General features: G+C 33.5%; 1 protein-coding gene across 1 annotated transcript in view; it reads left to right on the top strand.

Moving 5' to 3' along the window:
* Positions 1-12,673, top strand: part of LOC144557205 (disease resistance protein RPP13-like) — a 49,112-nt gene extending 36,439 nt beyond the window's left edge. The window contains exons 2-3 of the mRNA XM_078305744.1: positions 9,002-9,772; positions 11,272-12,673. Of these exons, the coding sequence (XP_078161870.1) occupies positions 9,002-9,772; positions 11,272-12,337 (1,837 nt within the window). The 3' untranslated portion in view covers positions 12,338-12,673. The remainder of the gene's footprint in view (positions 1-9,001; positions 9,773-11,271) is intronic.
* Positions 12,674-16,117: the final 3,444 nt, after the last annotated feature.

The raw sequence follows: 16,117 nt of genomic DNA, 5'->3' as shown, positions 1-16,117 counted from the left end.
TTGGTTTTCATATTTAGCATGATATACAAAATATTTTTGAATTGATAAATAGACATATAAGAGCCGTGTAATTCAATCAAGAAAGCAAAAAAATAAAAAATAAGGGAGGAAAGGGAGATTCATCGGAGTCTTGTGTTCTTGAATTGTTTTATTGTTTTTTGAAAGTTCTATTATTATCAAGGTTCTAAATAGCGATTATAGCGGCATAGCGGGGAGACCAAAAAAAAAAGCTATTACGAATAGCGTAGCTATAGCGGAAGCTATCACACATAGCGATTTTCCTTTTTCAAACTTTATATTCTATATTTCTACTAATTATCAACATAATCAATATTAGAGAATTGATGTAACAACTAAATGACAACTAATCTAAGTCTATACCTTTTAAAGTAACATTATTTAATAGTTTATACTTCATGGTATTACATATTATAATAGACAAAGAGCAATTAATTTTATAAGGTAAATGAAGTCAATATACATATTTAAATATTTTATAATTATAATAATAATCAAAATCAGCTTTCAATTGAAACGAACGATAATAATTTTACAAATGAATACTATAAAAAGAGTAATAAAAATGAAGAATTAGTATTTGAATATTTCTCGATATAGAATGATAGAATAAATCACAAATAAAAATAGAAGCATATAGTTTGATTTAGTATACTTATCGTAGAAGACCATGTAGCATTAGAAATAAGAATAAAAGTACAGAAGTCTATATAAATTGCAAAAAAAAAAATCATGTAGCATAGCGGTAGCTATAGCAGGTCTCATATAGCGGTAATAGCAGTCAGCTATTATAGCTATAGCGGTCGTAGCTGAGTTAGCGCAATTTTATCTCATAGCTTAGCGTTTATGGTCCGGAAAAGCTATAGCTAGCTATTTAGAACCCTGATTATTATCTTTGACACTATTCAACCGAGTTTTGATGATAAAACCGCATGGACGCAAGACTCGAGTAAAACTCAGATCAGACTTGATGGTTTCAGACTCGGCCGAGTTTTCAGACCATGCTTGTTGGATCAAATTCAAACTTCACGCAACTATTTGCATCGCTTGCCAGCAGGAAGGCACCTCCTCTATGATTCTTTTGTGTAATGCTGGGCTGCTACCAATGTTTTAGAATCCGTGAAGATCCAATAATTTGTGTTCTGTGTTCATGTGACTATATATTAATTGTTGTTTAGTACACAATGAGCATCAGGGTACAGATATGTGATGTGAACTTGACTAATCAATTAATTAAATACAAGGCTGGTGTCCCTAGCGTCCCTTGTGTGTTCTGTGTTCACGTGACTATGTGACTATATATTAATTGTTGTTTAGTACACATGAGCATCGGGGTACAGATATGATGTGAACTTGACTGATGAATTTTTCTCAAAAAAAAAAAAAAAAAAAAAAAAAAAAAAAAAAAAAAACAGAGAGACTAATGAATTAATTAAATACAAACGAGCAGCTGGCTGGTGGTAGTTGGCGACTGCATGTTCTTTTTTTCTTGGCAGAACTTTATACTTGTTGGTGCCAGAACTCCACATGTGATGTCTAACAGGATCGGGCATTCAAACCAGAGAATTTTTTATTTATAGAAAATATGAAAAAAATAAAAATAATAAATAAAAAGATTATCCTAGTTGTTACATATTCATAGATAGATCAGAGACTTTGGATCAGAATCAATAATATAGCAGTGTGTCTTGAAATGGAGAAGTATAAAATCAAATTTTTTGGACCGTTATTATTGATTTCCATTCAAACTTTGAATTGGAATCAATGTCTCCGATCTTTTTATGAATGTAACAAGTGAGATACTCTTTTTATTTTTCTTTCTTATTTTTAAAAAATTTCTATGAATAATCTCTTCAAACCAAACTGGGTCATATTTTGACTGACTATTCAATGGTGCAGTTATAATGGACTGGCCAATGAGTAGTTCGTATATGTGCGTTTCAAGGCTTTGATGTAGTATTTATATTCTTTTCTAATTATTACGTTCCATACTTGCAAAAATGAAGCTATTACTTTATAGTTGACTGAATAATTGCAACAATTATTGGCCAAATTTGTCATCTAATTTGAATTTACTCTTTTTGATTTTTTTTATTAAAGATCAGAGTGGCTCTTATGTGATTAATTTGAATCAAATAGATAAATTCATATGTTACAAAATTATTGATTTATTTTGCAATGATAACAGAGTTGAATCCGTCTCCTAACCATTTTAGACAACTTAATATAAAATAATCAAGTCAAACAAAATTGAAATCTTAGCTTTTAGAGAATCCACAAGACATATATATTCTAACCAAGTAGCACAAATACGACAGAAGTATGGTATACGAGAATATTCATAATCTTAAAAGAACGATACACATGCGTGATTGCATCTCTGCATAGGGCCACAGAGTATTTATTGCCCCACCTTGCATCTCATACAGCCATAGACCTTAATAACTTATATATTCCTGACCAACAAGAAAACAACAAGTTACATAACAAAATTTAAGAAATTTATTGCCCTCTCTGCATTCTCTTATTACTGTCTTCCATCTCACTGTGCTTCTAAGTTGTGAGCCTTACTCCCAGTCGTCTTCTTCCCCTCTAGCTTGTTGCTCAATCCTGGTCGCACGCATTTCCCCTCCTTCAAAGTTGATTGATAGACGAGGCTGGAGGAAACAAAGGCAAGCAAAGCTCAACCACTGCTAATTTGATACCGATCGACTCTCGTCACAAGCTAATTGGAGCAATTTCGGGTAAGAAGCTGAACTCTCTTAGTTTTGTTTGCTTGTGATGTACAAAAATCTGAATCAAACAATTATCTTTTTGAGCAAATGGACCAGTTTTAAGAAATTAAAATTTTATTCCACCTTGGTGAAATTCAGAGAGCGATATTTGGGTTGAGTTTGTATCTTTAAATTTATTTCCTGTACCAGTGAGCAGGGGCGGATCCAGAATTTATGTCAGAGTAGGGTACTAATCGGATTCAAATAGTTAATCGGGTTCAAACTCATTAACATATCGGATACACAATTACAACTCAGTCCCTATAAGTAAAATGTTCATATCAAGCACCACTTTTACATAAGCATGAGATTGAATAGTAATTATAGGAATACAAAAAGAGATGTAAAATTGCAAAGTACCCCTTGGTGATAGCCAACAGATCTAGAAACGCCCTTGTGGAAAAAGTATTCTTCAAGCACTCAGTCAAGACTGTGTGCCAGGGGCAGAAATAATAGAAACACGTCATCCATTGTTGTTATCTGAAATTTGTTTAAAAATTATGTCAAGTTTTAAGGAACATTAGGTACAAAAACTATACCAAGTCTTACAGTAGACTTTGGTAACAATTCCTGTCCATCATATAAAAACTGTACCAGTACGTACTAGACAACAACAACAGTACCTAATCTTCAAGGAGGTCCATGTAGAAATCAACCCCTTGCACGCCTGGTAATGCGTCGACGCAAGAGGGAGTGGTCTCTCCCATTAAGATCGGTCCAAAATAAAGAGCTGACCCAAATTACGCAACATTAAGATCGGTCAATAGTAAATGGCTGATCGTGATAGTCCAAACCATATCAGAAATATCGGTTCTTTATAGATGACCGATCTTGATAGTGATTTTTAAGGATGATTTTTAAATTTGTCCGATCCTAAAAGCTATTAGTTTATCATATTTGATACATCCGATCCCTATGAAATGCTTCTATTTGTACATTTTCTACTAGTGAGTAAAGGTCTAGAACTGCGAGTGAGACATGGCAAACCTGAACACATTATTCTTTCACTTGCCAAAACTTGTGGCGCACATACAATTAAGTCTCTCTTTTTTTTTTAAAATCCTTAGTTGGTAGTGACTACCTAGCTAAGACTCCCTCTCTCTCTATTGGTGTATCATTTCTCTCTCCCACTTTTTTTCTATTAAGTTAGAACCATTCTTGTATTTCAATTTATTTTTTAAATTAAAAATATGCAGTCTTCCATAATTAGGTATATGCACATAAAGAGACATGCTCTGAGGAGAATCTAGTGGAACAGCAGTACAAAAGAGGTTGAAAGTTTGTCTTTTGGTACAAACAATTACCAGGAAGATGTCTTCTTTGGTGGTGATCTTTTGGTGACTGTAATTAACTATTTCAATAATGAACTGGGTTTTCAGCTTTTTTTCTTTTAAAAGAAAAGGATCAGACTGAAAGAATTGGAGGTGCCTGAAACGGTTTTTTTAGATTTAAAATTTCAAATCTAAGAAAACCATAACGTCCAGTCAAATTCCCACCTTATCCTCAGTCCAGTTCCATAAACAAAAAAAATTGTTTCAGTATGGACGTTATCCACCATAAGTCCATAACGTCCACACTGTAGAATTTTTTTTTTTTTTTTGGGTTTCATTTTCATATATGTTAAAAAAATTAAATAAAAAATTATGAGTATTACATATATGATTTATATATAGTGTTTATAAAATATATGTATCATAGCATAAAATTTGAACAATTTGTGAATAATATTTGTTTTATAGACTATGTATATAACAAATAACTAATCTATTAATTTACTTTATAATTTCAATCTCATTTTAATATCAATTTTTATTTCGGATTCATATGAAAATGCAAACTTAAACATAAAGTATCAATGTTTGATTTTAACATATATGAAAATGAAAAAAAAAAAACAAATTGCTACAGTATGATTACAAACTGTAGCAATTTTTTTATGGAATGAGCTCAGGATAATGTAGAATTTGACTGGATATTATTATAAACTATAATGATTTTCATAGATTTGTTTTTCTAATTTTGTTAACTTTTCCTTTATATTTTTCTATTAATAAAATAATAGGGAAGGTAATCGCTCCAACCATGCATATGTGGAACCAACCTAGACCATGGCTACGTATCCGATCCGTTTGCACCCCTACTTCTGTGATAGTCAGTTTGTTTTCAGAAATCTAATTAACTCTAAATGGTTGCTTCTTTCCTATTCAGTTATATATTCCGACCTCTTTCCTCTCCATTTTTCAAAGGAAATTGCTTAAGTCATGTAGAGTCAAGAGTACTTAAAATTTTGAACAAGCTTAAAAAAAGTGAGCAAAATGAGGACTAAGAAAGTGGTTTTAAACTTTATAAATAAGCACTTGTTCAACAAGTTTAAGACCCTATAGGATGCTAAGAAACTCCATAGGGTACTATAGCAAGCAGTGGTCCATTGTTGCTATATAAAATGATTAGATAAAGGGAGAAAATGAACAGGCTACTACCTGCTGAGGAAAATAGGTATTATATTGGGTCGGATATTTTGGGTATTGTGGACCAACTATTATTATTTTTAAAAATATTTTTTAATTGGATTATGGCACGGATATTTCCAATTTTAATACAATTTCATTAGGCAACTTCTTTTACACAAATAATTAACACGTTTTTAACTAAAGTAGAAAGTTTTAACTCACTTTATAAAAAATGGAGAAAAAGTATTTTTACTAAAAAGTTTATATTTGATCCTTATAAAAACATTTGGTCAATTGAAAAATATTAATTTGTTCAAGTAGTTGTCATGTTTAACTATGCAATTATCAAGAATAAGGGAACTTATTTTGTTATTGCTGTATATTTTACTATAAAACAACAGCCACAATAAAAACGGTACTAGCTATAAAGTAATTTAAAATCATTTTTAGTAAAGCGAAGTATGTGCGTAGAACATTAAGGCCTATTATTTTAAATAATAGTTATCCGCTGCATGTGCTGTAAAGTGTAAAATGTAAAGTGATAGTTATTCCCTTCCCACTTATTAGTGTCTCCTTTTCGAGATTCTTGCATGTATTATTGTCCTCTCTCATAGGGTGTTGATCGGTTTCGTTATGTCAAAATCGAACCAAATTAGGCAAATTAAGGTTACAATTTTTTTTCAAAAATAGAACCGAACTGAACTAAAGTTTTATTTTGATTTGTTCAATTCAAACTGAAATATATTATTTTTTATTTAAAGCAATTGTTTTGTAATAAACCAAAGTATATTAAAAAGTAAACGGGCATATCAAGAAATAAACATAAATATTTAAAGTAATTGACTAAAAAATAAATCGGGCTATTAAGAATAACTCAGGACAGTCTGGACCAAATTCATAATATATAAAAGTTCTGCCGGTTTGGTTATTTTGCTTTTGAAAATTTTCAAACCGAATCAAACCAAAGTTGTAATTATGTTTTAGAAAACAAATCAAACCGAACCATGCATTAAACCAGAAAAAACCAAATCGTTTGATTCAAACTAATTTGGTTCGGTTCAAAACCGACTAAACCGGACCCAATAAACACCGCTACTTTCTCACATACTTTTCCATATTCTCGCACGCAACACCAAGCTTTACAACTACCACCGCACTAACTGGAGATGTGTAGTAATGAATTAAAATGATTCTTCTCTCTTGGGTTTCACCTATAAATAGATAGTAAGGGAAACTAGTTAGATTAGAAAATTATTGAGAAAATTTGAGAGCTCTAACTAGTTATATTTATTTCTTGTTTGTGTTCAATTTGCGATCTCTGTTGCTTTGTTACATCTTGGACGTTACAGACAGTCTCGGCTCGGCGCTCGTCTTCTCTCCGGATAAGGCACCACTATCGATTGGATTTGAGAGTCTTAGTTAGGACAAAGTATGTTTAGGTCGGGGAATCCTGCATGCTAAAATATCAACGAAGGATGAACATCTTGGATTTCATTCTGTGCTGATTTGATTAGTGGTTTTTAATTTCTATCATCTGCTACCATTGTGGTAACTAATTCATCTCATCTTGTTTCTTAGATTTATAAATTATTGCTTTTGGGTTCTCAACTGCATCTAATTCTGTTGAGAATTATTGCATGGTTTTGTGATTTATAAATTATTCCCAAAACAGTTCGTCCAGCTACCACCCAAAATATATATCCACCCTCAAATTTCTTATATAAATCGCTCGCTCGTTTCAGCTGACATATACAACAGAGAATTCAACTAGATGGCTGAGACCATTGTAAATTTGGTGCTCCGCAAGCTGGCTGATGCTGCAGTTAAGGAGGTTTTACACTTATACAGTGTGAATGAGCAAGTTGAGAAAGTAAGCCATGAACTCCAATGGATTCAGGCTTTTCTCAAAGATGCTGACAGGAAGCAGATCACAGACGAAAGGCAGAAACATTGGGTGAAGGAGGTCAGAGATATTGCCCATTCTATAGAAGATGTCATAGACACCTTTCTCATGGATATCCCAGAAAATCCACAAAAATCAGGCATGACGGCGATCATAACAAACAAGCTAAGAAAAACCGAAACTCTAGTAGTTGTACACAACCTTGTAAATGAGATAAACCAAATCCAAAAAAGGATGAAAGATATCGAAGAGAGCAGAGTCAGATATGGAATAAATAATTTAGGCGAGGGCAGTGGAGATATCAAACTACCCGTCAGGCCACTGATAATACCTGATATTGATCCCGATATTGTTGGCTTCAAGGCAGACCAGGATTACATTGTCAAGGAGTTGCTTGATGAGACCATCAAGAGACGTTCTGTGGTCTCAATTTGCGGGATCGGTGGACTTGGAAAGACTACCCTTGCACAAAAAGTGTACAATTGGTATGTACTAGTTTTTTATTTTCAAAATTCTGTAATTTACTATCAATTGATTCAAATTAACCTTTAATTTCTCCATATTTTAAAATTTATCACTAATTTCGGAAAGACTACTCTTACATACTTTAGTTTAGATAATTAAAATGGAAAACACGGTTAATATATTTGTCTTAATGTATAATTATCTTGTATTTTATAAGAAAAATATCAGCTTTGGTCGTAATATTTCTTAATTTGTGATGAATTTTAATAAAGTGCTATATCAAATTCAAGATACATATTTACGAGAGATATATGTTTCATGTTCACCACAAGAAGAGTATAGGTATCATACTTTATAGGTAGAACAGTGAATGATTTGGACATTAACAAGAAAGGAGCGGATCTAAGGCCTAGTCAAAGATGGTTAAATCATTTCTATAATTTTAAAATTTTAATTATGCATATAGAAATTTAATTGAATTTTATCTTTTTAAAACTTTTTATATAGTTTAGCAACCCTCAATAAATATTAAATGTTTAGTTGTAGCTTTGTGGTTAAAGTTCTATTTTATAATTAAGAGGACTTAGTTAAAATCTTACTTGCGACAATTGTACATTTTAATTTGCAGTCATCCATATCAAAATTTTCTAGTTCCGCCCGTGATCACATTAACTAATTTTATTAATTCTAGAATGAAGTAATGCATGTCATACGAGGCACATAAACTTTTGACTTGTTGCATTGGCTCCTGAACTTTAAATTTGATAATCACCTTCCAAACTATGGAACCAGTGTCAAACACTCCGGTCAGTTAATTTGGTACTTAATGCTTAATTTTAAATAATAAAATGCATAATATCGTTGATAAATTTATCCTGGTTAACATACTTGTGAGGTTTGCGTAAAAAAAAGTGGATGTAAAATTAATATAATTTTGAGGTTTGCGTAAAAAACATCTAAAATTAATATATTTCATATATAATCCAGTTTAATATATTATATTGAGTTTGTTAAATTGATGTTAATTATGTACATATATGCTTACGTGCATATCTGAATTAATTCGCACTTTTACATGGTTTTTTTTTTTTTTTACATTGCGCAAGGCTCAAGTATTTCAGTATAAACCCCGTCAATAGCTTTTTTTCAGCGTTGTGATAAGAACGAAAGAAAATAGAAAAAGAGAAAAAGTAGAAAACCGTTCAGAGTTCTGCTCCCCCTGTTGCATACGCATCCCCAGTCTAATGGCCCAACCCAAACCCAATAGATTGGCACGAAAATCATAATTTTCTATTTATCCACTTTTCCATATTCACTTATATATTTTTATCTAGTCTTCGTATTTGTATTTTGGTTATACTAATCTCCAATGTAATATTTTATTTTCACAGTGGTAATGTCGTAGAACAATTTGAAGTTCGCATCTGGGTAGCTATTTCTGAAAAGTTTGAAGTAATTGATGTTTCGAAGAAAATAGCGCGACAACTTAATCTTGATGAGCAGCCAAATGAAACAGAAGTGATTCTTGCAAAGATTCACAAATCTCTTGGAGGCAAAAAGTACCTCATAGTCCTAGATGATGTCTGGACATCTGATCTATGGACTCAAATTGGTGCAGTATTCCCAGATAAAAACAATGGGAGTAGAGTCCTGGTGACCACTAGAATCGCTGATGTTCCTAAGGGCATGGATCCCAACAGTGAACCATACATGCTTGAGTGCTTAACTAAGAAGTTAAGCCAAGAGCTTTTGTTAAAAACAGTTTTTCCAAATCATGATCCAAAAAAAAGTTCTTTTGATGATCTTTCTGATATCATAGGTCAATTTGTCGACAAGTGTGGTGGGCTTCCTCTCGCATTGGTGGTTTTAGGTGGTTTCTTATCAAAGAAGCCCCGCAACCATGCTGTTTGGAGTAGCGTGTTCAGGACAATGAATTGGCATGTTGAAGGAAAAAATTGTAGCGAGATCATAGGCACCAGCTACGAGGACCTGCCATTTGCTCTAAAATCATGTTTTATGTACTTTTCCGCATTTCCTGAAGACTATGATATTGATGCCAAATCATTACTTCGAATGTGGATTGCAGAGGGATTCATACCACAAGAAGATAACAGAACATTAGAAGAAACTGCAGAGAGTTTTTTAGAGGATCTCGTACAAAGGTATTACATCTTCATTTAATGATTTAATGTGCTAGTTTTAATTGAATATTCTCTAAAATAATTTTTTAATTGAAAAAAATAATCGAAAGGAAAATTGTAGGCCCAAGCACCGACATTTTTATTATGTTAAATGTTAAGTCTCAGAATTATATTTTGGGAAATATAATAAGTAATAACAAACTTTGATATTTTAGAAGCATGGGACTACGAATTCCATGATGACACTCTGTTTGAGCTGACCATTCGTCAAAAAACAAAGAAAAAGTAAATAGGTAGTAGCGGAGTTTGGAGAATTTTTTCTGCATAAAATATTGAAAAAAAAATAGTATCTTAATTTTTTTTCAAGCATAGAAGAATTAGTGGTAAAAATTATACAGATCCTACTATGGATGAAAAAATCAAAGTACTTTTTCTGTTTTTCTCTTTCTTTATTTAAATAAAACCAGCTTATGTATACAACATTAACCTAGCACGTTACATCAACATTTAATGATATACACAGCCTCTGTATACAACATTAAACTAAATTGTTTTAATACTAACTATTATTTTTATAATATCTGTAATCATTGTACGTAATTTTATTTTCTATTTCTTTATTTAAGTATGCTAGGAGCATGGTTCAAGTATACTTCAACCGATAGAAAAACTTAATTTTATTTTCTCTTTTTTATGAGGATCCAACCGATAAAAACATAGTATCTTAATTTTTTTCATTCATAGAAGAATTAGTGGTCAAAATTATACAGATCCTACTATGCATGAAAAAATCAAAGTATTTTTTTTCTGTTTTTCTCTTTCTTTATTTAAATAAAACCAGCTTATGTATACAACATTAAACGAAATTGTTTTAATACTAACTATTTTCTTTATGATATCTTTAATCATTGTACTTAATTTGTTTTTTCTCATTTTATCTAGGAGCATGGTTAAAGTAGATAGCAGATCGTATGTTGGTTCCATCGAAACTAAATTTCTCTGATATAACGTGTTGGTTTTAATTGAATAGTCTGTAAACTAAATTTCTAATTGAAAAAAAAAAATAGATAGGAAAATGTTAGGCCGAAGCACCAACATTTTTGTATGTTAAATGTTAAGTCTCAAAATTATATTTTGGGAAATATAATAAGTAATAATAAATATTGATATTTTAGAAGGATGGGGCTGCGAATTCTGTGATGAGACTCTATTTGAGTTGACCATTTGCCAAATGATAAAGAAAAATTAAATGGGTAGCAGCGGGTTTGGAGAATTTTTTCTGTAGAAAATATTGGAAAAAAAAAGTATCCTAATTTCTTCCTGCATAGAAGAATCAGTGGTAAAAATTATACAGATCCTGCTATGCATGAAAAATCAAAGTACTTTTTTTGTTTACTCTTTCTTTATTTCAATAAAACCTGCTTATGTATACAACATTAAACTAAATTGTTTTAATACTAACTATTTTATTTATGATATCTGTAATCATTGTACTTAATTTTTTTCTCATTTTATGCTAGGAGCATTATTCAAGTAGATAGTAGACCCGATGACGGGTCCATCAAAACTCTACGCATACATGATTTGCTACGAGATCTTGCTCTCGAAAAAGCCAAGGAGGAAAACTTTCTCTTGGTGTATTCAAATCCAGATAATAAAATGAGCTTGAGCAGGGCTCGCCGTGTGGCAATTCACAATCCAGATTGTGATCAACTTATAATGAGCCCAAACCTCCACACTCTTTTGTGCTTTCATGAGGGGAGCATGCCGAATTGTTCTAAGCAAAGACTACTCAAAGTGGTAAGCATTGGAGTCAAAGAGGAGAACACCATAGAGTTGGGGATGTTTGTGGGATTGACTCAGTTAAGATATCTGAATCTTAATGGGATGGTAAGTGACAACCGTAATCAAGAATTCTTTGAGAAAGTGATAGGCAGAATGAAATTTCTGCAGACCCTTGAAGTCTCAATGCTAAGAACAATTGATGACGACTACTTTGAGTTTCCTAAGAGTGCATGGAATATCAAGACACTGACGCATGTCTATGAATCGATTAGTTTTGAAATCCCAGCATCAGTAAAATTAACAAATTTGCAAACTATTGGTAAGGTGAGGGCCACACAATCATGGGAGATAGAGTTACCTCATATACCCAATTTACGTTCATTAGAATTATATGCTAGACCATCTCCATCGAAGGCAGTTGTCCCTTTTCTGTCCACACTAGAACACCTAACCAATCTCGAGCTATGGCATGATGATAGTATACTGGACATACTTGACATGGGAGGTTTCCTATTTTATAACCATTTAAAATCTCTCAAACTTTTTTACTATAGCTCCACTAAATTGACCCAACTGCTTCATGAGGATATGCTCCCCTGTCACCTCATTTATCTCAAAATCAAGGATAACAAGTTCCAACAGGATATAATGCCTGTATTGAAGAAGCTACGCTGCCTAAAGGTTCTCATACTTGATGAAGCATTCGAAAGTCGAAAAACGACCTGTTCCTCTGGAGGCTTTAGCCAGTTAGAAGTTTTGAGGCTTTATGGCTTATCAATGGAGGAATGGGAGATAGAGTAGGATGCAATGCCCATTCTTAAACAACTCAATATTTTGAATTGTGATAAATTGGGTGTGCCTCAAGGGCTACAATACCTTACCAACCTTAAAAAATTGGCGTGGAGAGATGTGGGTGATTCCAGGGCTAATTTGGTCCGCAATTTATGCCAACATGTTCCTTCAATTGATTTGAGATCGATTTAATTAGTCTTTAGTATTTGTCACGGAGTCCTCCATATTTGTCAATGTCGTTGTCTTCTCTTTTTTTTTTTTTTTTTTTTTTTTTGTATGTGTGCTTTGTATAATTAATTTACTGTCATGTATCTATTGAAATTGAATCTGAAATCTCGATTGCAATTTTTATTCCATTCCTCTCAGTAATTTCTCCTTCTTTTACTGGACCAATAAAATTCTACTAAAATAACATTGGAGAACATTCAAGGTTTCTAATTGTAGATCATTGTAGTCGTGGTCAAACAAGTATTTCTTAATTAATCTTCTTTAAAAAGTTACTAACTTAGCTAAGAGATACATGGAATTTCGCCATTTATATTATGAAACTTTTTATCTTTTTGTTAATCTATATTTTTTTTTTGGGAATGAAATTGCGAAAACAAATTAAATTTTTAAAATCCCAAGGAAATAACAAGAATAAACGTAAAATCCACTTCTCATTTTGCCTTTCGTACTATATTTTGAACTAGGATTATTTTTTTAATTTCATCTTAACAATCAAACTATTTATTTGAGAAAGAATTTCATTTTTAAATCGAATGAAATACATCAGATAGAATGCGACATAATAAATATATCGAAAATTTTATAGGTGGTTCCTTAATAAAATAATAATTTTATATTTTGGACATTAAATTTGGTATACCGCTACACATTGTGAATAATTATTATTACAAATTATAAATAAATTTCAGTCATATTATTAAGTTTGAAAATGATAAATGATTGATTCAATTATTGAAAATAAGTATTGAAACTCAATTACTTTTATGGAATATCAATTTTTTATGCATATAAAATAAAGATGAACTTCAATTTTTCTATATACAGAGGTCCTTTTCGAATACTATCAGAATATTCAAATGTAAATATAAATACCAATATCAAAATTGAAATTTTGGATTCCAAATATAAAAATATGAGCGTCATGTACCTTCTTTTTTTGTTTTAATCGCAAGAAGGTACTATTTTATTTGTTGGGACCCAAATAAAGCTAATTTTCCAAAATAGGAAAGTATTTTACAAGAGGATTTATCTGTTATAATTTAGTCCGAGTGAGACTACGGTATTATGTATATAATTAATATTCTAAACAATTAATTTAGTCGGAGTGAGACTATAGCTTTGGTCATAAAAAAAGGCATTGTTAAGGTCATAGTGCCGAAATCTAACCAGACCGCCAGGATTACTGGCGGTCCACTTCCATACCAGACCGCCAGGGATCTGGGCGGTCCACTATGGACCAGACCGCCAGTGATCCTGGCGGTCCACTATGCTGCATATATACCACCTCTCCAGCACACAGTATCATTTTAAACCACAGAGAAGAAAAATTTTGGCAATTTTGGCGATTTTGAAGCGATTTTAAGCGATTTAGAGGCGATTGCTACAGGTATTTTATTTTTTATTTAATTATTTTCTGTTTAATTTTTAATTAATAATTATTATACCCGCAGTCTGTAAATACTATAAATTAGTCTTTAATTAATGTTATAATTAACTTTTAAATTGCAAAAAATAATGAATCTATTATACTGTAATTCTTATGAATATTTTTTTTAAATGTAGTTTGTCAAGGACAAAATGCTGGTTGCACTGTACGTGGGCGGTAAGCTAACTAAGGGTGTAGAGGGCGTGTATTACTCGAAAGATGCCTCATTCGGCTTGCAGGTTAATGAAAGAACCACATTTATTGAACTTAAGCAACTAGTATACGAAAAGACTGGTATAAACCCCAACCGGTACGACTTAGAATTGGCTACCCGAATTGACACACAACGGGCTGGGGCGGGTAGACCTTACTTTGTGAGTTTTCCTATAACAGATGAGGAGTTGTGGAAGGCTGTGTACCAACAATTTGAGTCTAGGGGGGTCGCGATGATAGACTTATATTTCAGGAGGGTTCCCCAGGCCGGGGCTAGAGCTTTTAGTGCGGCTGGGGCTGGACCTTCTAGGGCTCCCCCTACTGGACCTTCAGGTTATGACAATTCGGCTCATGACAGCCAGGGGTACCACCACTCTCCTCATGACAGCCAGGGGTACCACCACTCCCCTCATGACAGCCAGGGGTACCACCACTCCCTTCATGACAACCAGGGGTACCACAGTCCCTGTTATGACAACCCGGGGTACCATAACTCCCGTGAGTTTACTGAAGTTGTACCACCACCACCCAGACAGGCACCCATAATCCCTACATTTCCAGCTATACCAGAGTCAGTACCGATACAGTTATCCGTTAATCGAAATGATACTAATATTGATGTTGATGCTATTGATGCCATACCGGAAAGAGAAATGGAAACTGGAGATGAATACCAAGGAATTTGGGAATCTGATGACTTATCAGATGGTGATGCAAATGTACCAGGTTTGTCCAGGGAAGAAAAATTCCCAATCAGGGGTCGGGGGAATAGGCATCCTGTCGCCACATTCAACGATACCACAGCTTTTGAAGAGGCTGACATTAGTTTCTTTGGTCCTCGTGTTGTATACAATCGTGAACTTGCCCCAGGGCAAGTCTATACCAACATAGATGAACTTGTAAAGAAAATCTATGAGACTCATGTTCACGGCAACTGTGAATGTATATTACAAAAAAGGGAATCAAAAAGATTGGTTGTGATATGCAAAAATGCCCCTCGTTGCGAGTTTCGCCTTTATGCAACCCCTGCGGGTTCGGGGGAAGCATGGATAATTAAAAAGTGTGAACCACCTCATACATGCAAGTCTGCGTCCACAAGGACAGACCATTCAAATCTGACAGCATCACTAATTGCAGATGCAATTGAGGCAGACATTAAGTTGGGCCCATCGATGAGCATCAAGGCGGTGGCTATGGCCGTCAGACACAAATACATACATGTAATCCCAAAATATAACAGGTTGTGGAGAGGTCGTGAACTTGCGATTTGCAGAATATTCGGTAGTTGGAAGGATTCATACGGCTATCTGGCTCCATTGCTCCAGGCTATGGCAGGTACAAATCCCGGCACTGTATTTCAGCGGTGGCATGGCCCCATTTATGACAAGAATGGAGTACTAATAGAGGGAGTTCAACAATTCAAGGGCATAGCATGGGCTTTTGGTCCTTATATCCAAGCTGTGCCATTCATCAGACCCGTTATCAGCATTGATGCATGCTTCATGTCTGGCCGTTACGAGGGGAGGCTACTGATAGCATGTGCATATGATGCTGAGAACCAGCTGTTGCCTTTGGCATTTGCAATTGTTCAGAAAGAGGATGGTGAGAACTGGGGATTCTTTATACAGTTTTTAAGAAGACGGGTGGTTGGGCCAACAAAGTTTTTCTCTGTAATATCAGACCAGCACAAAGGAATAAAATATGTTTTTGATCGTGAAGAATACGGTTGGTCAACACACACTGGCGAGTGTGTGCACAGGTTGTGTATGCAACACGTTGCGGAGAACCTTAGCAAGGCAACCGGACACGATACATGGGTCCTAGAAACATTCAGACGTAATTGCAAAAAGAAGAAGCCGAGAAGGGTGGAAGATAATAGGGCATTTACAACCTTAATACTACAAAATAATTGAAGATATTTG

This window comes from Carex rostrata, chromosome 7 (genome assembly GCF_964058835.1).
Source record: "Carex rostrata chromosome 7, lpCarRost1.2, whole genome shotgun sequence".
NCBI classification, from domain to species: domain Eukaryota; kingdom Viridiplantae; phylum Streptophyta; class Magnoliopsida; order Poales; family Cyperaceae; genus Carex; species Carex rostrata.
The sequence above is the reverse complement of the archived record's forward strand: the minus strand, read 5'-3'. Positions and strand labels throughout refer to the sequence as shown.